The 21202-nt window shown below is 41.4% G+C and overlaps 2 protein-coding genes across 2 annotated transcripts in view; one reads left to right on the plus strand and one right to left on the minus strand.

The window, feature by feature from the left end:
- EVC (EvC ciliary complex subunit 1) overlaps positions 1 to 19489 on the minus strand; it is a gene marked incomplete at its 5' end in the record, with an annotated part of 57716 nt that extends 38227 nt beyond the window's left edge. The window contains 9 exons of the mRNA XM_082482210.1: positions 445 to 661; positions 2206 to 2364; positions 4350 to 4487; positions 6801 to 6899; positions 11046 to 11130; positions 12089 to 12321; positions 12855 to 12938; positions 15627 to 15737; positions 19319 to 19489. Coding sequence (XP_082338336.1) covers positions 445 to 661; positions 2206 to 2364; positions 4350 to 4487; positions 6801 to 6899; positions 11046 to 11130; positions 12089 to 12321; positions 12855 to 12938; positions 15627 to 15737; positions 19319 to 19489 — 1297 coding nt within the window. The remainder of the gene's footprint in view (positions 1 to 444; positions 662 to 2205; positions 2365 to 4349; positions 4488 to 6800; positions 6900 to 11045; positions 11131 to 12088; positions 12322 to 12854; positions 12939 to 15626; positions 15738 to 19318) is intronic.
- Positions 19490 to 19612: 123 nt separating this feature from the next.
- Positions 19613 to 21202, plus strand: part of EVC2 (EvC ciliary complex subunit 2) — a gene marked incomplete at its 5' end in the record, with an annotated part of 81887 nt that continues 80297 nt past the window's right edge. The window contains 2 exon segments of the mRNA XM_082482674.1: positions 19613 to 19648; positions 19650 to 19886. Of these exon segments, the coding sequence (XP_082338800.1) occupies positions 19613 to 19648; positions 19650 to 19886 (273 nt within the window).

The raw sequence follows: 21202 nt of genomic DNA on the forward strand, positions 1-21202 counted from the left end.
CTATGTTTTGTGTATCTTCAGGCTCCACATGCTAGCAGGAGATCATAAGACAGTATTCTGCACATATACAGCTACTACTGTCCCTACCGTTAGCCAATATCACCACCAACATCAAGTACGTGAACAGTAAATGGAAAAATCTCACAAACACTTGTAACAAATGTGACTCTTCTTCAATCTTCAAATTAACGAAATAATGTATAGATGATGTGAACTGTAAAGTAAGTTCATAGTAATGCCTGGAACAAGACCTAAAAGGCTTAAAGCCAAAGTTCCCATTGCAAGCATGCACCCTTTACAATAATAGTGTTCTTGGCCAATTCATCAATACATTTTTAAAACAGAAGGGTATAGGGATGAAGCCATACTATTCTACTATTTAATACAACAATGAGAAATCATACCCATATTTGTTAAGTCATGAGCTCTGGTCTAAGTACTCACCATTACTGAAATGTGCCAGCTGTTCCCAGAAGGCTTTGTGTAGATCTGTTAAAAGTTCTTCCTTTTGTCGGACTGAGAGATTATTCTTTACAGTTAAATGGTCCAGAATATTTGATACAATATTTAATCTACACTTGCACTCTTCTGGTATATAGGACTTCAGTGAATCGATGATTTTCACCATAAGCTCCCAGTTGAATAACCTTTCCTGAATGTCCTAAAAAAAAAACATTAAAAAGTCCTGTTTAAAAACCAACAACGGGTCTTTGGTTGTGCTTCTCCTTTCATTGAATTATTCATTCCCAAACTATGCAGAAAACTGAGGCTTCTTAAGACCACACGAGTAACAACCTTCATGTACTTAAATACTTCTCAAAATCTTGACCAGTATAGGCTAGCAGTGGGTTTATCACATGTTCAGTTGCAAGAGCTAATCCAAAACTATTGGTGTTTTTCATTATTTGTAGCTTCCAAGACGACATTAAGGCAGGAAAAGACAACAAGAAGTTTGCAGAACAAACTTAAATACTCAAGGGGGAAAGATGGGACAGAAGGGCAACATGGAAGTCCTGGGCCTCTCTTCAAGATACTATATGGCACACCTGTATGGGCCTTCGTTTTTGAAATGAGGACAACTATCTGATTTTGATACCACTGGGATTCCTTCAAGTATGTAGTCAGCTGTAGTTGCGTAAACATACTAAAAATTAGTATAATTGCCTATGGCCTAGCAGCTTGCATTGCACTATTAGAGAAGCAGCCCAGAATTACAGCAGGGAGCAAGATTTCCTGGGTGAAACTGCAACTGCTTTAGACAACGCTGCAAGGTTGGAGCGTGACAACTACTGTAATTAACAGAGACACACAGACAATGACCTTTGCAATGAGATGCAAGCATCTCAGTAGTGACTTCAGGTAGGAATATTTCCTGTATCTGTATCCAAACACCTCATTTGAAGTCTGCCCATCTGAAGGAACTTAGTGCACAGTAGCCCAGTACGGGTGAAGTGTGCTTAGCTGCAAAGACTATTTTCATACCACGGCAGCTCAGTTTACTTAGCTGCTCCAATGCAAAACTAACAAGCTAATAATTACTGTATCTGTTTATTAGTAAACCAAATAAAGCTAGCTATCCATTTATTCTCCAAATTACTAATATATGCAGTGGGACAGATTCTGATTGTACTATTAACCTATAAATTCCAAGTAATTCTTTCAGTATGTCCTCTGCAAAGCAAATAAAGAATCTATTAGACTTAACACAACATAAAGCACAGTGCCGAGGCATTTATTATAAACACATTTTTCCCCTCTTAAGACCATATCATTCAATTCCAGTTAAAGTCATTGGACACACAGAATCACCCTCAAATTTACATTAGGATTTCTCAGTCAAAGTGGAAAAAATACACTGAAAGAAAAAGAAGTGTCCTAATGCCCAGGGTAATGATTCTCCTTCATCGTTAGATCTAGTGCACTTGCTCCTGGCTCACTGGCTGCATTAATATCACTTTTTCCTAACATGACTGCCTAAATGCTATTTTGAGAATTAGAATTCAAGTGCAGAGAGTTCACCCTCATGTGAGTCTTCATAAACTGCAATGGAAGTTGAGGTCTTTGCCACAAAGCCAAAAGAGACAAGTGGAGTAAGCAGCCCACATCATTCCTGAGGCAGGACTGACAGACTCTGTACACTTGCATCATTCTTTGTGTTCAGATTGACTAAAACGCTCTCAACTTTTTTTTCTTTTTGTACTTTACCATTGCCTGCAAATCTTGAGATTCACTTAATAAGCTTTCCACTGCAATCATCTTCTCGGTCAGATCCATCGTTATCTTTGTTGCTTTGGCACTTGAGCATTTTGATTGGTCCAAAAAAGCCTGCTGGGCTTTGTCAGTCTGCTTCCAGAAAGCTTCCATCTATGGAATATGAATCAAAAAACAATCCATGTTCTCTCATTAATCATCTACTATTTCATTACAGCGAGAGGCATATGAGTCTACTGAGATACAAGTCACTGAGACTACAGACAGCTTTCAGTATTAGCAAATCTAAATAACCTATCTATTTACTACATGATGAAATACGTGTTGGTGGCCCATAACCAGTACGTCAACCCTGACCTTTTTAAATGTAGTCATTCTGTATAACTCGCTAAGAATTTGTTGTTAGTTCTCCACATATTGCAGCTATAAAAGCCTATTATGTTGTTAGTACGAATGGGAAAACTAAAAAAGATAATGAACTGCAGCGTTTTCTTCTGGGAAGTTTATTTAGCTGTAGGAGCTGGCATTACAGTCAAACAAGATTTTTGCTAAAAAAGGAAACCTGAAAATTGTCACTGTTTTTCACCATCAAAGACTTTCATAGCCACACGCAACATAAGCACTTTATTAACTGCGCTAGAATTAAGTACTTCATGCAGTATCAGCACAGCCTATGTGCTCATTCTGGTATATTATCGTATGGGTAATCTCTAGTTTTAGGCTCTGATCCCACAAACACTTATGACTGTGCACAACTGTGAATATTCTGTGGTCTTCAACAGGATTACTAGGACACAAAAAGATAAGAAAATGTATCCATCACCAGGATTTGTGTTTGAGTTTTCCAAACAAGTGTGACTACGGCATCTGTGAGTATGGCAAAAAAACCCTTTATATTGCTGAGGGAAGAGTGGATTAGTTCAAGGTCCTGATCTGTACAAATCTGCATACAGGGAAATCATTTTCAATATGGATGAAAAGCATCTGCAGGCATAAGAGTGACAGACCCACTGAAGGATGACTGCTGCTGCTGAATAACTGCCTCACGCTGCTCACAGAGGCTGCCAGGGAGTTTTCACGTGACTAACTGGAGAAGTCTAAACAATCAATTTTTCAAAAAGCAAAGTTAAGTTGCAAAAAAAAAAAAGACACGTACCATCGCTACCAGGACTTCCACTATAAAGTGAAAGGCGCAGAGAATAACAAGAAAGCTAAGAAAATTCCTAGTGAAGCACTTTACTGTCAGACATTAAAAAATGTTAACTCCTCTATGAAAAAGGCCCAAGGCTAAGATGATGGGCTGTTTAGTTCAGGGCTGAAGTGCCACAGTCAATCACTGCAGGAAGCTCACAGAGCCAGCAGTCTGACTAGTCAGTCTCTCATTTTCATCAGCAGTGAATTTGCTCAAATCTCAAAAACAGGACTGGGAAAGAGAATATCTTCCAGAGTACGCAGTTTACTGGAAAATAATGTGCAGAATATTCTTAACTTCCAGTTTCCTAGCTTGCAAGCTATTTGGACACAGTGACACTACTGTAGAGAAAAGAACCTCAAACTTCACTTTGAGAAACAAACGCTTGCCATCAAACTATATTTTTTACATAGAAAACCATGTAAATGCATTATAATGTGCAGAGCTGCTAAGGCAAAATGTTTTGTTTTGCTAAAGTAAATATGCAAAGCATGATAAAAGGTAATTATTGTCTGAGTAAATATTTCAGCTTAAAAAATGTTTTGTAGTCTCTCATGATTCTCTTACTCGGTTATGGAGGATTGAAGAAAACAAGGTTCCTAAAAAAACCCAACGGTTCCTAACAAATAAGGTTCCTAAAAGAAAACAGTATTCCTAAAAGTCACTTAGGCTTGATGTACATCATACCATCTGACAAGCAACAGACACTTCTCAGCTCTAAACCTGGTGTGATGAAACAGTATTTGTATAAAAAACATATTGGCTCCCAAAGAGAGCTGGAAATACTTTGCTGAAACAACATAGAAATGTTTTCAGGACTCATGCACATCTAAAGTACTAACTGTGGACTAGTCAAGACAACAGTTTAAAAAAAAATAAAAAAGCATTCCCCATCAAAAGAACAACACTAAAATAAAATTTTAGAAGAGAAAAGTTAGAAAGTTACATTATCTATTACGTGCTCAGAATATTCTCGTTCTTTCCTTTCTAAGTCTTCTAGAGTCTGGTACTCCGAATTATGGGCTCCTGACATTTCAGTATTCTGGAGTCTAGAGTCAAGTTGTTTCTGTAATTCTTCAAAATCCTGGAAAACAAAGCAAGTGATTTGTTAAACAGAAAAACAGATAATTTCTAAATTTGGGAGTGAAGTTGTATGTCAGTTGTGGCTCATGGCTGAGGAATCTGAACGAGAGCATTCAGAAAGTTCTGTCTCTGGGTAATGCACGTCCTGCAGCAAGAAAAGAGAAGGTATATATATGGCAGCTCCGAACTACACTCAATACAAATACGTACATTTCCTTTAGTATGTGAGTACAATCAAGACTGTTGTCTGTCTCCAATGAATTCAAGTTTTAGCAAACACTGCTCCATGAGCTTTCATACTGCTCCATGAGCTTTCATACTAATAATCCTCTCAATCTATCTGCAAACATTTTTATTTTAACACACGTTCCCCATCTTAAATGGCAGCTATGAGTGTATACGCTGTGATTGAAAGCATGGAGAACTATCCAGATATGTTAATCAGATAGCGTTTCCTGCAGAGTGCTAGCACACACAGATGAATGCACATGTAATGCTCATAAGGGACAAATTAGAGGCTACAGGATTATATGGGTTTTTAAAGTTTTTCAGTCCTTTGAAATCAGGATGATTTTTTCTGAAAGCCAATAATACTGACAAATCCTACTCTTCTGCCCTCACTTAGTAGCTTGGCATGGTTCAGTTGCTGAAACATGCCTTACGTAACAAGCATTTACTTTTAATATCACACAGTTTTGGGTGTCAATGCATTAATTTGATACCCTATGTCTTAAAGAAACATAACCATATTTTGACAAGCTTCACAAACAATTTCATCAAAATCCCATGAATTTTTCTTACAAAGCAGAATTAAAAGAGGAAAATGCTCTCTGTGATAAATCATATAACCCTCAGGCTTGCCAATGCAGTATTACATACAGTAGTTTCCAGTGCTAATGCTTTTGCTTATTACCAACATCTCTTTTACATGGTATCCATAGTCAGCCTCATCCCTTATGTGATATCCTAACCCTAAAGCTGCCATGTTTTCAAGACCTTTCTCTCCAGAACAGAGGACATAGGAATCCCATACTGACACAACTGGCCTACTCCAGCAATTACTGCATACAATAAACAAGATTTAGTCTTAGCCTTGCAGCAGCTCAGTTAGGTGCATGAAGGCACCGAAGCTGTCAAGCCTCTTTGAGGGTTAGGCTATACTGGGAAACATGTCTAACCTATATTACCCTCTGTGTTTATAATTTGAAGTCATTACCAGAAGTCCGTCAGAAAAAGGGATTTGCACACCAAATCTCACTTTTCATTTAGTAAATACAATCAACTTTAATACTAAACCTGAGGATTTAAGTCAGAGGAGTCATTTTAAGATAAAATCCATTAGGTTCAACTACATAGATTCCTGATACTCATTCACAGATTTGAGATTTCATGAACAAAATACATCTCAACAACTAGAGCTGGCAAGCTAATAGACTTTAATTCCTAAATGTGAAATTCCATCCGTATGTAAGAAAAAAAAAAATCATTACTGTGAGAAGAATTAAATATTGGATGAGGCAGTCCAGAGAAATGGGGGAGTCACCTTCAGTGCAGATATTCAAGACTTGGCTTGGCAGAGCACTGGATAGCCTTACATTATTCACGGCTTCCTACAGAAGGTTGGACTAGACTATCTCCACGGATGACACTCAACCCAGAATTTTCTGGATCCAGAATCTGGAAAATGGAAAGTGGAACCAGTAGCTGCCCTATTTTGTTTAGTTTTGTAAAGCTTTTTTTTCTTTCTAATAATCTAAAAAACAGTATTGTAACTCCATCTGAAATGCACACTGACAGTCAATTTATGTCATCTATTTCAGAAGTGGAAAATGGATTTTGATACAAGTACATGGAAGAGAAAAGGATAAAGAAGAAAATAAGTATATTTCTCCTTGACAAAAAAAAAGCCTTCAGTTTCCTTCTGGTACTTTATTTCCTGCTATTTTATTATCAGAAATGATACATGGGACCAGACAAAGACCGGATAATTAAAAATTTTTAAATCTGAGTGAATAAGGTTCACAACATTCTGTTTGCTTGAATGGATTCAACTACAAAATACTTGTATTCTTAACAGATTAGACACATCACTGTCCTGATCACCTCATACAATAACAAAGAGGAAATGAATACAAGGTAATGGAAAGAATCGACTAACAAGGACGTTTATTTGCATTTCTTCTGAAATAGTCTACAAATAACATTGCTGTTTAAAAGCCATAGGTGAGGTAGCCTGCTGTGGCAGCTTGCACCAATTGGTGGGATTAACTCTTATTTTCTGTGGTCTTAAATATTAACCAACAGAAACACTTACATTTTCTTGAATTAAAAGGATTTTCTTGAACAAATCATCAGTAATCTTCTTTTTACGATAAAAGTCTGTGACGTATATTTTGAGAACCTGGATAAACATCTGTTTAAAAGGAAGGAAACAAAACCCAGGGTAAGTGCCTGTTCAACATCGTAAGGACATCTTTGTGATAACTTTTGCTGATTTAAATCAATCAGTGACACTGTAGCGAGTCATAAGCAAAATAATAGAAACAGCAGCAGCAGGTCTGCAGTACTTCTACTGTGAAAAATGTTTTGGCTTTGGCTTCAGTAGAAGCCACACTAGAAGATGGTTTTACATTCTAACAAGGATAAGGACATAATCTCATATATCCTTATAACCAGACTGACACATTTGAAATTGTCCTTTACTGGAGAAAATGCAGATCAATTAAAAATATAAACCCCATTTTTCTGAAGTTTAACAAATCCCTAAACTGAAAGATACTAACATATTCATTACTATGATTTAAACTTTGGTTGGCCAATTGAAGAGTCAAACATTTTTATATACAATCCAAAAGTAACCTTCTCAATTTCTACGTACCTTCTCTTACCACAAATATACCTATTTTCCAGTTGTGTGCTTTTTTAAAAAAAAAAAAGATTGTAATAAAAAAGGGGGTTGGCTACTTATGAGGACTATCAAGATATAATAAAGCTATGTAGGGGGAAAATGAGAAGGGCCAAAGCTCAATCAGAACTCAGCTTGGCCACTGCAGTTAAAGACAATAAGAAGAGATTCTTTGAGTATATCAATAGAAAAAGGAAGACTAGGGAAAATGTAGGCCCACTGGTGAATGAGGCAGGTGCCCTAGTGGTGGAAGACACAGAGAAGGCAGAGTTACTGAATGCCTTCTTTTCTTCGGTCTTCACTGCTAAAGCTGTCCCTCATGAATCCCATACTCTGAAGGCAAAGGGGAAGGTCTGGAGAGAAGAAGATTTTCCCTCAGTTGAGGAGGACCGTGTCAGAGACCACTTGGCCAAGCTGGACATTCACAAGTCCATGGGCCCTGATGGCATGCATCCGCGAGTGCTGAGAGAGCTGGCAGATGTTATTGCTAGACCACTCTCCATCATCTTCGAACGGTCATGGAGAACAGGAGAGGTGCCTGAGGACTGGAGGAAGGCTGACATCACTCCGATCTTCAGAAAAGGCAAGAAGGAGGACCCAGGGAACTACAGACCGGTTAGTCTCACCTCTGTCCCTGGGAAGGTAATGGAGCGACTCATTCTGGATGTCACCTCCAAACACGTTGAGGAACAGGAAGTTATTGGAAGGTCAACATGGATTTACCAAGGGTAAATCATGCTTGACCAATCTGATAGCTTTCTATGATGTTATAACTGGTTGGCTGGATGAGGGGAGAGCCTTAGATGTCATCTACCTTGACTTTAGCAAGGCTTTTGACACTGTCTCCCATGACATCCTCATTAGGAAGCTGAGGAAGTATGGGCTAGATGAGGTGACAGTGAGGTGGATTGAGAGTTGGCTGCGGGACAGAACTCAGAGGGTTGTGATCAGCAGCACAGAGTCTAGTTGGAGGCCTGTAACCAGTGGTGTCCCCCAGGGGTCAATACTCGGTCCAATTTTGTTTAATATATTCATTAATGACCTGGATGAGGGGACAGTGTATCCTCAGCAAGTTTGCTGATGATACTAAACTGGGTGGGGTGGCTGACACCCCAGAGGGCCGTGCTGCCATTCAGCATGACCTGGACAGGCTGGAGAGCTGGGCAGAGAAGAACCTAATGAGGTTCAACAAAAGCAAGTGCAAGGTCCTGCATCTGGGGAGGAAGAATGCAAAGCACCAGTATAGGTTAGGAGCGGACCTGCTGGGAAGTAGTTCTGAGGAGAAGGATCTGGGGGTCCTAGTAGACAGTAAATTATCCATGACCCAGCAATGTGGTCTTGTTGCCAAAAAGGCCAATGGAATCCTGGGCTGCATAGGGAAGAGTGTGGCCAGTAGGTCGAGGGAGGTCATTCTCCCCCTCTACTATGCACTGATGAGGCCACAACTGGAATACTGTGTCCAGTTTTGGGCTCCCCAGTTCAAGAGGGACAGGGAACTGCTGGAGCGAGTCCAGCGAAGGGCAACTAAGATGATCAAGGGATTGGAGCATCTCCCTTATGAGGAAAGGCTGAGCGAGCTGGGACTCTTTAGCCTGGAGAAGAGAAGGCTGAGGGGAGACCTTATTATGGCGTACAAGTATCTAAAGGGTGGGTTGAAGGAGGATGGAGCCAGGCTCTTTTCAATGGTTCCCAGTGACAGGACAAGGGGTAATGGGCACAAGTTAGAACACAGGAAGTTCCGTTCAAATACACGGAAACAGTTCTTTACGGTGAGGGTGACAGAGCACTGGCACAGGCTGCCCAGGGAGGTTGTGGAGTCCCCTTCTCTGGAGATGTTCAAGACCCGCCTGGATGCAGTCCTGAGTAATGTGCTCTGGGCAATCCTGCTCTGGCAGGGGAGTTGGACTAGATGATCTCTAGAGGTCCCTTCCAACTCTGAAGATTCTGTGATTAGGTATCCGTGATACTAGTGTGTTCAAAAATTGATTTTGAACACAGCAGTAATTTTTGCTTAACCTCTTCTCATCTTGCCTCAGTTAAGAGTGTCAGTGTAAAGAAATTCACTTCATTACTAACTGCTGCAGCATTTTCCAATGCAAACATAAAAATATGTGAAATTTAATAGCCACCTGCCTGTTACTCATGTACCTAAAAACAGATGATGCAGAAGTTGCCCACTTTAAACATGTAAAAACATAAATAAAGCCATATTTACATATATAGTTATGGAAGCCAACATTTCAGCTGAACAAAATCTGGAAAGTATGTATCGTTAGAGTTGAGTAGAAGAGAAAATGGTAAAGCAGCCATGTTTTGAATCTCGCTTGCCAATGTTTTGGCTAGAGTTTAGCAAGTTTTGAACACACAGCACCAGGATACCACATACTGTAGTAAGAGGGAAAAAGAATTTCAGGAAAACTCCGAAGGAGGATATGTTTCCTTTTCCTAGACCTGATGCTAACACCGACTCTGAAATCAGAGAAAGCAGAGTGGAAAAGGAAGAAAGAATTCTCTAAGCTGTTGGTTTTTTTTTTCCCCTTTCCCCCTCCTAGTGAAAATACACAGCTATTCAGAGCTTGAGCTAAAGGTCAGTCATCTGCCTTTTGTGGTAATTTCTGGTGGGCCACAAAGTAGATTAAATGTTCATTTTCTCAGTGTTTCTGTGATTAAATCATGGTGGTGTTAACTTATCCTCATTTACAAATGGATGATTAACTTTGAGATCAAGTTCAACCTTCCCTAATCAATCTAAATTTCCTTTTGGAAACTGATCTCAAGTTCCCTTCCTCATCTACTTAGATGGCAATAAATCCCATCAGAAGAGAAGTTGCTTTCCAGGTTTGCTCTCATGCTGCTTCTTTTGGATTGTGTAGAATTTTTTTCAGCAAATCTCAGCACAGAAATATTCTCATTGCATTTAACAAATTACATCAGAAATGACCAATCTGTTTAGACAGAGGTTGGGAAAGAAGGGGAGCAGAAAGCTATTTACTTTATGTCCAGATTTATATTAACTAGGCTAAAACTCAGTAATGGTAATGATTCTGTACTTGATCATAATTAGTCACCATAAACATTTGTATAGATCCATTTTTGGTTTGTTTTGTTTTGTTTTTTTTTCCCCTGTCAGCTTTGGATGCTGTGACTTGATGTTTTTAGGCATCTATGTTTTAAATGGGCAACTTAATTCCTGTCATACAAAATCAGGACTATTGTACAAATGACAATAGTACTGATTCACTTGAAGTGAATTTTCAATTTTATTCAAAGGGCTTTTAGTCCTTGGAGTTGCAATGCACAAGCATTGTCCTTAAAACATAAACTCATCTATTAATTTTTTTTAATTTTTTTTATATTTTTATTTTTATGACCCTCAAGTGCTGTATGTTGTTCTCTGGAGTAAAATTGAAAACCAAAAGTTTACATTATCCAGTCTGACCACCTGTATTTTACAGCCCAATATATTTCATTACATTTTACTCCTTTTTAAAGCTCATATATATGCAGAACAGAGAGAAAACAAAGATAATACTGCAGAAATGCAACTCTGCTACACTACTTCCCAGCTAGTCAGTAGTTTATGTTATTTCCTAAACTGATATTCAACTAAGATGGTAAAAAAAAAATAGCTATACATGAGACATGAGTACTTACCACATGTTTTTCTTTTCTGAGTTCAGTATCAAGAAGCATAAGATCTTTTAAAATAAGACTGCAAAGGCAGAGCTTAACATCAAAACTAAAACAAAGAGTTAAAAGGTGTTAATATCAATCTAAATGAAGATCACATAAGAGAGAAACGCCATGTAATAGTTTCATTTAATCACTAAATACTCCTAAAAGCACTGCCCCTAGAACAGCAGTCAAGTCACTTCATTTCTACATTGCCTTCTCTTTCAGATAAAATACCTCTACATAAAAGTAAGCAAAACAAAATAGTGCTTTAACAAAGTTGGAGTTGCAGCTCCCTTTAGAAAAAGGCAAGGTAAACGTAGGCATGAGTGGCTACAACAAAAGGAAAACAAAGATTTAAATTAAAACAGCTATAATAACAGTGGGCATTTCAAAAATATTCTTCATCACTAGTACCTTCCCCAGTCCCCATAGTGACACAAATATGATTTTTTTTATTCTTGCTAATGAGAATACAGACACATATGTATTCATCTATGGGTATCTCACCATTGTGCAGCTGAAAGAAAATCAGAGCTGATAATCCATTTTGATTAGCTCTATCTGCTCACTGGAGTCTCTGAGAAAGGAACGGTTTTCCCACAATATGAAATGAGTAGTTCCCATTAAAAGAGAGAGAACAGACCACTGCCACTTGCTGTTCTCAAGCAAGTTTTGTGACTTGATCTTGTAAAATGCAAAGAACTCCATCCCCAGCTGAGCACGCCACTGCAAGTGTGAACTGTGCACACAAGCCAAAACAAAGGGATCTCCTTGTCATAACAGTGATGTACCTTTTACGAGACTGCTTCCGATTCCCAGAACTGCAGAAAGAACAAACTGACTTTCAATATACAACATGATGCATTTCTTCAGTCTCCCCAACCACTTCTTAGGGTTATAAGCTGATAGTCCTGTCTTTATGTACTCAGCCTTTGGCTTACACCAGACCTTTAGTGATTGTCCTGAAAACCACTGGGGCTCTGTAGGAAATGACCAAACACAAGGGCAGGCTTACTGCTTACCTCTCACAGGTTAGCACTTCAGGGAAGCTGGTCACCTTGAGGAAGGCTCGAGCCTGAAATCTGTCATCGCTTGTTGTGGAATGTATTGTTGTGGAGGAACTACAGTCCTCTTTGTCTCCCTGGCTAAGGGATCCCAGGCTGCCTGATGTAGATGTCTCCATGACCTGATTAGGCAGAACCGCCTGCTTTGGATTCTCATGCAAAGATGGATTGGATGAGCCATCTGCCAAAGGCTACCGTCAAAGAAAATTTACAAGGTCAATTAATACAACGCAGTAAGGAGATAAACATCTCATCAATTTACAGTGTTTGCTTTCAAGCGAAAAATTAAACAATATACACAGCAAAAGCGTTTCCACGTAAATTAATATTCATCATACTGACATGTTTCTGCATTGCTTGGAAAAGCATTCTTCAGTTGTGGTTATCTGCTCGGTGCATGTTTTCTTACTGAAGGGCAGATCCTTGTGGGGTTTTTCTTATGTCTCCTTGGACAGACCCAACTTCCATTAACATTAATGGGAAGAAAAGGTCTCTAGACCACGGTGAAAATTGACTGGACACCATGTAAAGCACTGCAGGTTTCAGAGGCAGCCGAAAGCAGCTGATGCCTTACAGAATAAGCCCTAAGTCAATGGACTATAAACAAAGATAGAACCCTATTAAGCAGGTTGGCAGTAAGTTTTCTTCCATTACTTGACTCTGCAATTTACTCTGACACAGAATGATTGTCATTAACTTTTACAAATAGAATCTAAAACCTTACCCTAAATTTCTGATTGATGGGATAGATCACTTTTGCCTTTAATGCAAATGCGGTGACGTTACTGTTCAGAGGACACTCACTTTCCTGTATGGAAAAGAACAGAAAACCATCTGGGAACAGCAGAAGACCTGACGGTTGTTCACTATGAGTATCGCATGCCCTTTTCGGTTACACAACTTAGAAATTCCTATTGATAACTAACTTTTATTGACTGTTTCTGCTTTGGCACAAGAAGTCTTCTATAAGACCCATTCAGAGTATGAAACTCAGAAAAGTCTCCCAGTGCCACTGCTCCAAACTGCTTTTACTCCTGCAAGGGAAAACAGGCAATAACTGGTATTCACAAGTTATTTTCCTTTCGTTTTTTTTTCCCCTCCTTTAGCAGCAACTAAAGATCTCACACGGGAGACTGAAATTATCTTAGAAACTACTAAAGGATAAGCTCCACAGATATCATCATGACTATAAATTCTGACTTTCAATTTAAATAAAGAAACAATAGATCAAACTAAACTAGTCATCACTTTTTCCAGGAAGAACTTTTATAGCCCAACCCTTACCAATAATCTAGAGAAAATACCAATGTTCTTCCACATAACTGTTTATAGATAATGCATTCTTTTCATACAATCTGCTATATCATGTAATCTGACTTTCTGCTCCTCCTCTTTCCCAGCCACTGCTTTATGCACTGGAACAATGGGATAATCAGCTTTGTTTTGTGAGGTTACGTATGGCTTAATAAAAGGTTGGCTATAAGCAACAGATACAATGTTTACATTAAAGCTTTAGGAGATTTCCTATTCTAACTTTTTTAGTTTTGTCATACAAAATGAAAGAATCTGATTTGTCAAAACCCAATTTTCTTTATATAGATTTTTCTAGGAAATATCAAAGCACTAATAGAGTCTAAAAACAGAAATGTGAAGAGAAGAGCAAACTACGTTCTTCATTAGAGTCTTTTATCATTGCACCTTTTCATCTCCATTTCATTTATTTCCAGAAGACATTTTTGGATTTACTGATAAAGTTAAAAGCACAGGGTCAGCATGGAAAACACTTGCTCATACTGAGCAGCTCCACTGCTGCAGTACCTATTCAGGGACAGAAGCCGACAGATCCATTGCTCTGCAATGGATGGAGGCAGAGCAGCTCCAGTCTGAAGCTGTAAAGCCATATCGCAGTGTGCCAGAACAAACACATTCTGCTTCTCAGCAGGCGTGAGTAATACACGGTTATTATTAATACGGTAATTATGGTATTATTGCAATGTGGAATGTCTCAGAACGAAAATACCTGTTTTTCTGAAGTGCTCTAACCTAACGAAAACCCCTTTCCATCTATGCTTCTTCATGAACTGTCAATTTGATGCTAGTAACAGCAAAAGACCCTGGGAATTAGAACAAATTAATAGAAAAAAAAATAGCTTCAGTAGTTAGACAAATAGGTGGGAGAAAGTACCCTCAAATAACAAGGTTACTTCTTAATGTATTATAAATGAGCTAACATGTTTAGGAAATTTATATAGTTGTGAATGATCACCTTTAAAAGCCTGCGATCCCATTTAAAAAGGACTGGTAATATGCATAAAGTTATATCATTGCATAAGTTCTCCCACAGGTTTTATACTCCAAAAGAGAATCTAACCCATGCTCACTTGTTATGCTGTACTTCAACTCAATCAAAATGACCAACCATAGTTTGTCACAATTCCTGATCACAAAACTGAAATAAAGATTAATCACCTGTCAGGATTAAACCACCAGTAAGATGTTTACAATAACGTTTATCTTCTCTTTGTCTTGAAACCAGTTCTCATTACAAGCTAAGCCCCAGCTTTAATCAACACTTTCTGCATATATTTAATTTATGTACAACAGACCGAATGAGTTAGCTGAATTGCACGTTTTTGTAAATGTGCAGTTTAACTCACAGCCTTTAATTTCACCAAAAGCAGTCAAATTAGCTTTGGGTGAAACACAGTGATCTAACAACTACATGGTAGGACTGGTTCTCAAGCAATTTTGAGATTATCACCAAAAAAAGTTATTTGAATTTCTGATTGAGGGAGGGTTCAGTTTATACCTTCTCCTACTTTTCTTTCCAAATTGTTTCTCTAATTGTCCTTGAATCCCAGATCACCACAGTGGTGTTTCAGTACTTGTGGTCATTTGAACTCTGCACTGTATCTTCAGCTGGTACCTGGTACCTGATGGGAGAATTTCCTATGGGAGAAAGCCATTAAAGCTGCTGCTGTTCACAAACATACTCACTTTACTTCATTTATTCCTTCTCCCTCCATTGATCTACTCAGTCTAACTAAGAGTTGTAGCCTCTAAGGAGGATCATTGGACCTGATGAGGGAACTTTGTTACCGTCAAAATTTCTCTAATAATTCTCCTTCTCCAGGAAAGAATCCACTATCAACTATCAGCACTGATTTCAGTACTTCAGAACTTTTTCTTATGTCGATTAAAGACAATGTAGAGACAAAACCAAAGAAGCTCCTTTCGAAAAGGAACTCAGGATCTTGATTGAAATATTCAAAAAGAGCCCCCAAGAGAAATGAAATTCATAAGGGGAATGAATGCCTAAAATGGTTGCATTCACAAGCAGCCATCAACTCCCACTCTCCTTCTTATGCTCTTTCTGAACATTTTTAAGGGCTCAATTCTAAACCCAATAAAGTTAAAACAGTTTGGACCAGGTCCTGAATGTGCTTGTCGCTACATGCAGCAAAATGGACATCCGCCAACAAGAACAGAGCTTTACCTCCAGCACCATTTCCTCTTTTGATGTATAGGGTTCTGCTTTACATTTCATGAGTGTGTGCTCTTTTTCATCAGAATTGAAGCTTTCCAGAAGTCTCTGGGAATCATCCTTCTGAAATTCCGAAAGAAAACAGATAAAATATAACACTTAGATCATGCAGATTCATTGAAAACATCTTTGACAGCAGTCTGGATACATTCATGCTTCCATCCTGAAAGTTATTTATTTCAGTATTAGTTGAAAAATACAATCTGAAAATTAATGAGAATTTTACATATTCAGGATGGAATAATTAAAATTAATGAACATTATGAATTTGATTTATCAGTCCAGAAGTAGAATTTTAATCTGAAAAGTTGTAAGAGGCTGTAAACATGTCAAATCAAACCATCTTCTCTCAAAACGGCCTACTACAGACTACAGAGTCAAGCTCATGGTCCGAGTTCAAACTTCTCCATTAAAGCTAGTTAACTAAAATTGTCTAGAAATGCCTGCAATGAAAAGAACACCAAGCATTTTTGCTCCCTGGCTATGAGAAAAACTTTATTTATTAAAAAAGTTTAACATGTAGGAAATTTCCTGTCGGGAAGACATAACCATCAGAAAATGTTCACCATCGTCCTTCCCCAAAAGCAGCCCATATCATTGGCCTTTACTTCCCTAACAAACACACAGAGCTGCTGGTACAGACACAGACTGTGGGGGAACAAAACCTGCTGTACACGCTCTTCCCTGTGCACTAGATAGACCAAAAAATATTATTAATGTTGGTCAATATATCAAACATGGCATTACAAGGAATTTTTTTAGCAAAGGAAAAGATGTCAGCCACTCTACCTTGACTACTTTTTAAATTATTTTTCAGGTTTTCAATCCTCTGACTGCTTTTTAGATGTAGTCTAATGATATGGCTGCAGTTACTCTGCATGTAACTGTCTTATGGAAACATTCTCCTTGAATTATTTGGCCACTTGATATATAAAGTAGTCAATTTTCTCAGAATATAGAGTACTGCCCAGCCTTTGAATACATTTCATTCCTTATGACTTGCCTCTGTCACCTCTCTGGAACTCAGATGCTCAATAACACAGATCATATTCTTGGGTTAGCCTCTAAGACATGGTGAATTGCAGACGCCGGTTCCTAAAAATCTACTTATGATGAAAGAACAGCTACAAGTCTCCCTCAGCAATCTTGTCACATATTTGTTCCAAACCAGAAGTTCACAAAATTTAGGTTGAGTGATCAGGACTTGTGGAAGCAGCCACGTTGAGTTTACCCCATAGGCATTCCAAAAGAATAATTTGCTTTTCTCCACTTGTTTCTCCAAATGTTCATATTCATCCAGTATTCATTTTCACTCCTTTCTATCTCCATCACTATAATTTTAAAAGTATTTGAATTTTTCCAAGTTTCATTTCTTTCCTGCTAACGTTTCTAATCACAAAAACAATCTCCATTTGTTTTTGTCCTACTTTTGCAACTTAAGTGCTACTGAGCCCCCCTTTTAGAGTATTGAGAAGCTGAATAAAACTAGGTCTAACTAATTACTGCAACACTTCATCAAGCTAATCTACCAGAATAACTCAATGAAACAAGCTCCAACCTAAAGGGCCACAAGAGCCTCCATGCAATGCTGTACCCTACCAGGAGTGTATTATTGATAGAAATGTATTACAGTACACTACGTGCTCTGAAGTTACCATGGTAAAGGTTTCTTCTTAAAACTATCCCAGTGTGTCCTATGCACACATCATCAAACCAATAAGGCACTTAACTGCATGCGTCCAAGTCCCACAGATTCAGGCTGAGATCTATAAAATAGTGATTAATTGGGGTTGAGTGACAAACACCGGTGGCTTATCACAGTGCCTATGGCTGCTTCAAACTCCAGGTACTTGCCCTGCTCCTGTTGCAAGGATAACTCAGCTGCTTGGCAAAGAACACAGCATACTTTGGTAAACTATCCCTGCTTTTATGTTGGATACAGAAGGCTGTCACATGTGCAGTTCCATACCTGCTATACACACAAGAGGCTTGTTCCACAGCCTCCGTGGGGAAGGCAGTACGAAGAAGGAACAGGCACAGACAGCCGAAGGTAGCCCCGTTCGATTTGGGAAATCAGACCCACAGGATACAACCTGCCCACCCTGCAATGTGCTCTGTATGCACCAGCGGAGAGTTTATTTTTCTTTCAAGATACACAACTCTTACAACAGCAGCATTGATCTTAATGACATTTAAGCACCTAAATGCATCTGAAGATCTGTGCCAGAGAGAACTGACAGCTTCTATTCCCTATTGACATAACTGACATAAAGCATAAAATTGTACATGGCTATATTTGAGTTGGTAGTGGCAGTACAATAAAGATACCACCTATTAAGGCAGGGAAAATGAGCAATTGAATCAGAGAGGCTTGCACTCGCACAGGATGCATTGATCCAGCATTTGAAGTGCCTCCATTACTAGGCTAAAGCATGGCTTCAAACAGAGTTTCAAACCTCCTACTTAAAAGCAGTCGGGAACAAGAGGATTTTTCTCTTATGTCATGTTTAATGACGATCAACACTAGCAGATACATACACGCAGGAGAGCTGTTACAGCTGAAAAAAGGTGTGGTTTTTCCAAGCCAAACCAGACCTCCCACTACAGGCTGGCAGAGCACTCCACAGGGCTCCAATTTCCCAGCTGCGCCAGCACCAACCATTGCTATATCCAGTCAACCCAGCACAACCTGGGACTAAATGCAATGGGAGAAAGAAGCAGAAGTGGGTAACAATTCCTAGAAAACATATCTGCCTGGTAGCAGTTCTGTGGGCATGTACTACCTCTGCCATCCTCGAGTCCAAACAAACACTTTACGTAATAAAAAGATATGAACCATCCACCACAGTCCTTAAAACAGCAAGGCAGGTACATTACTAAAACCACATGCTTTAGAAAACCCTGTTAGTTTTGTATCAAGCAAACTGTCAGGTGTGTTCTCCCGCCTTTATTTCTTGGGTATGTACATGTGTACCCTCAGTGCAAAGTTACTGCTGTGGGTTAGTACTAATACTCTGCTTGTGCTGTTTGTAAAATGAACTTTGGAAAAGTTCATAAAATGCTTTGGAAACTGTATTGTTCTTACTGGTTTAGGCTGGAAATTAGTGTTTATTTGCAATTATCTCATGAAGCTTCTGCGAGCCGGGTACATCTTCCATTATCCCCCAAGAGGAACACAGCCTCGTACAAGAAGCGATGGCTGCGATAGGCAACCAGTGGGTCACCTGCGGTAAAGACACAGGCCAGCGGGGCAGCATTCAGAAGGCATAAATTAACTATTTTGAGTCAACCCCTTTGCTTCAGTAGATTTTTAAACGGAGAAAGTAGCAAAACCCTTTCCAACAGAGGTGTGCCGGGAACCACGGGGCTCCCCACCTCCCTCCGGGCTGACCCCACGCCCGCAGAGAGCCGCCGCTGACAGAGCCCACCCACCGCCCGCCGCGACGCTCTCCCGCCGCCGGCCCGCGGCCCCCGGCCCAGCTCGGGCACTCCCCAGGCCCTCCTTCCCCTCACAACCCAGTCTCGACCTCTCCGCGCTGTTCACCCCGAGACAGGCCCGAGCCTCCCCGCGGCGGAAGGCGGCGGGGAAGGCCGGCTGCCTGTACCCCGCTCGCCCGGCCGGCCGGCCGGCCAACCCCGCGTACCTCTCTCCGCCGGCGCGGCCCGAGCGCCCAGCGGCAGAGCAGGGCGGCGGCGGCGGCGCCCAGCAGCAGCCCCAGCAGGACGGCGGGGGCCAGCAGGGCGGGCAGCGCTTGCAGCGAGCCAGCCCAGAACTGGAGTCCCACCGACCGCAGGCAGCCCCCAGCCGCCGCCATCGGGCCCGGCCCGGGCCTGCAGCGAGAAGGGAGGAGAGGGGAGGGGAGGTCCCGCTGCTCCGGACCCCTCCGCCAACCCGCCCCCCGCCCTCGCCGCGGTGGGAGGAGACCGATGGCGGATGGATGCGGCGGCTGAGGCCCGGCCTGGCTCGGGGGCAGCGCCTGGAAAGTCTCCGCGGCGCCCTACGCTCCCGCGGAGGGGTCGCCCGCCGTCATGCAGCGGCTGCTGGCCAGCCTGCTGCTGGCGCTGCTCCCCGGCGGGCCCTCCGCGCCCCCACAGCCCCTCGGAGCGGCCACCTGGCTCTCCAGGGCCGGGGGCCGCCCCCCCTCGAGCTCCGCGGAGGGGTCCGGGGTGCCGGGCCCGCCCCGGGAGCCCTGCGGTGAGGCGGCGGCTGGGGTAAGGCGGTCGTATGGCCGCGGAGCGCTGCGTGGGTGGCGGCGGGTCAGCCCCTCAGCGGGGCCGGTCTGTGGGCCCGGGGCAGCTGATGGCGGGCGAAGGAGAGGCCCTGTCCGAGAGGGCGCAGCCAGCGCCCGCGGCGGGGAGTGCTGGAGGAGAGCGGTGGCCCGGCGGAGCGGCGGGGGCTTCCCGGGGACTTGGGCAGGGGGCGACTCGGCCCCGAAAGCCGGCCGGGGTCGGGGCGGTGGGGCCGCTGCTACGTGCCGTACGGCGACAGTAGCTCCGCTTCGCTGCTCTGCCCTGAGCAGAGGCCTTTGGTGGTGTTTTTTTTTATCTAGTCACAGCACCCTTGTGCACGGGTGTCCGCCCGCTGTGAGGAGTGCTACTAACGGTTTAGGATACTGCTTTTATTTTCCATTGTTTGTCCTTGCCTCAGTACATACATACCTGTCCAGCCGTCTCAAGATGCGTCAATGTCATTTTCTTTTGCCTATGTGGAGGACACCTCAGACTGTGCAGTGGGGAAAGGAGGGTGGTGAGGCACTGCAATGGGCTGCCCGGAGAGGTTGTGGAGGCCCCATCCCTGGAAGTGCTCAAGGCCAGGCTGGATGGGGCTTTGAGCAACCTGGTCTAGTGGAAGGTGTCCCTGACCATGGCAGGGTGGTTGGAACTAGATGATCTTCAAGGTCGCTTCCAACCTAAACCATTCTGTGATTGCTGTTTTGTATTTTCATCAGTGTTTTACACTGGTGTCATTACATACATTTAGTGTACTGGTACACATTTCCTTAATGCACACAGGGCTCTAGACTGCTCTAGAAATATGTGGCAAAGATTTCTATTGCTGCATATACATATATGGAAGTACATATATATATCCACCAGGCAATTTTTTGTTTAAATTTGCCACTGGAGTTTCCTTTTCTTACCTTTTTGTCTTCTTTAGATGCTTGGCTACTCAAAATTCAGGGTCATATAGATTGTTTAACCAGTAAGAAAAAAATTAATAATGGCATTAGAGAACTTTGGCATAACTGCGTTTGCGTACAAGAGTTCTGCAGCGTACAGAGAGCTGTACAATAAGGTATTTGCAAACAGCTGCCAGTGAAGAGCTCAGTGCCTGGGGTCTCCCAAGGCTGCATCCCAGGGCTGCTCAGAGTGTGCTGCATGTTCCCACTTGTGTTTGTTTCTCTGTCCTTTCTTTCTCCTCCACAAGAGCTGCCTCCAATCCCGTATGTACTTATTTTCCAGAGCAGTGTTCATTTAAAGCCCTGGGCTCCTGGTGCATCTAACTTTGTGAGGTGTTTTGCATTTTC

This window comes from Vanellus vanellus (genome assembly GCF_965231255.1).
Source record: "Vanellus vanellus genome assembly, chromosome: 4".
Classification (NCBI taxonomy): Eukaryota; Metazoa; Chordata; class Aves; order Charadriiformes; family Charadriidae; genus Vanellus; species Vanellus vanellus.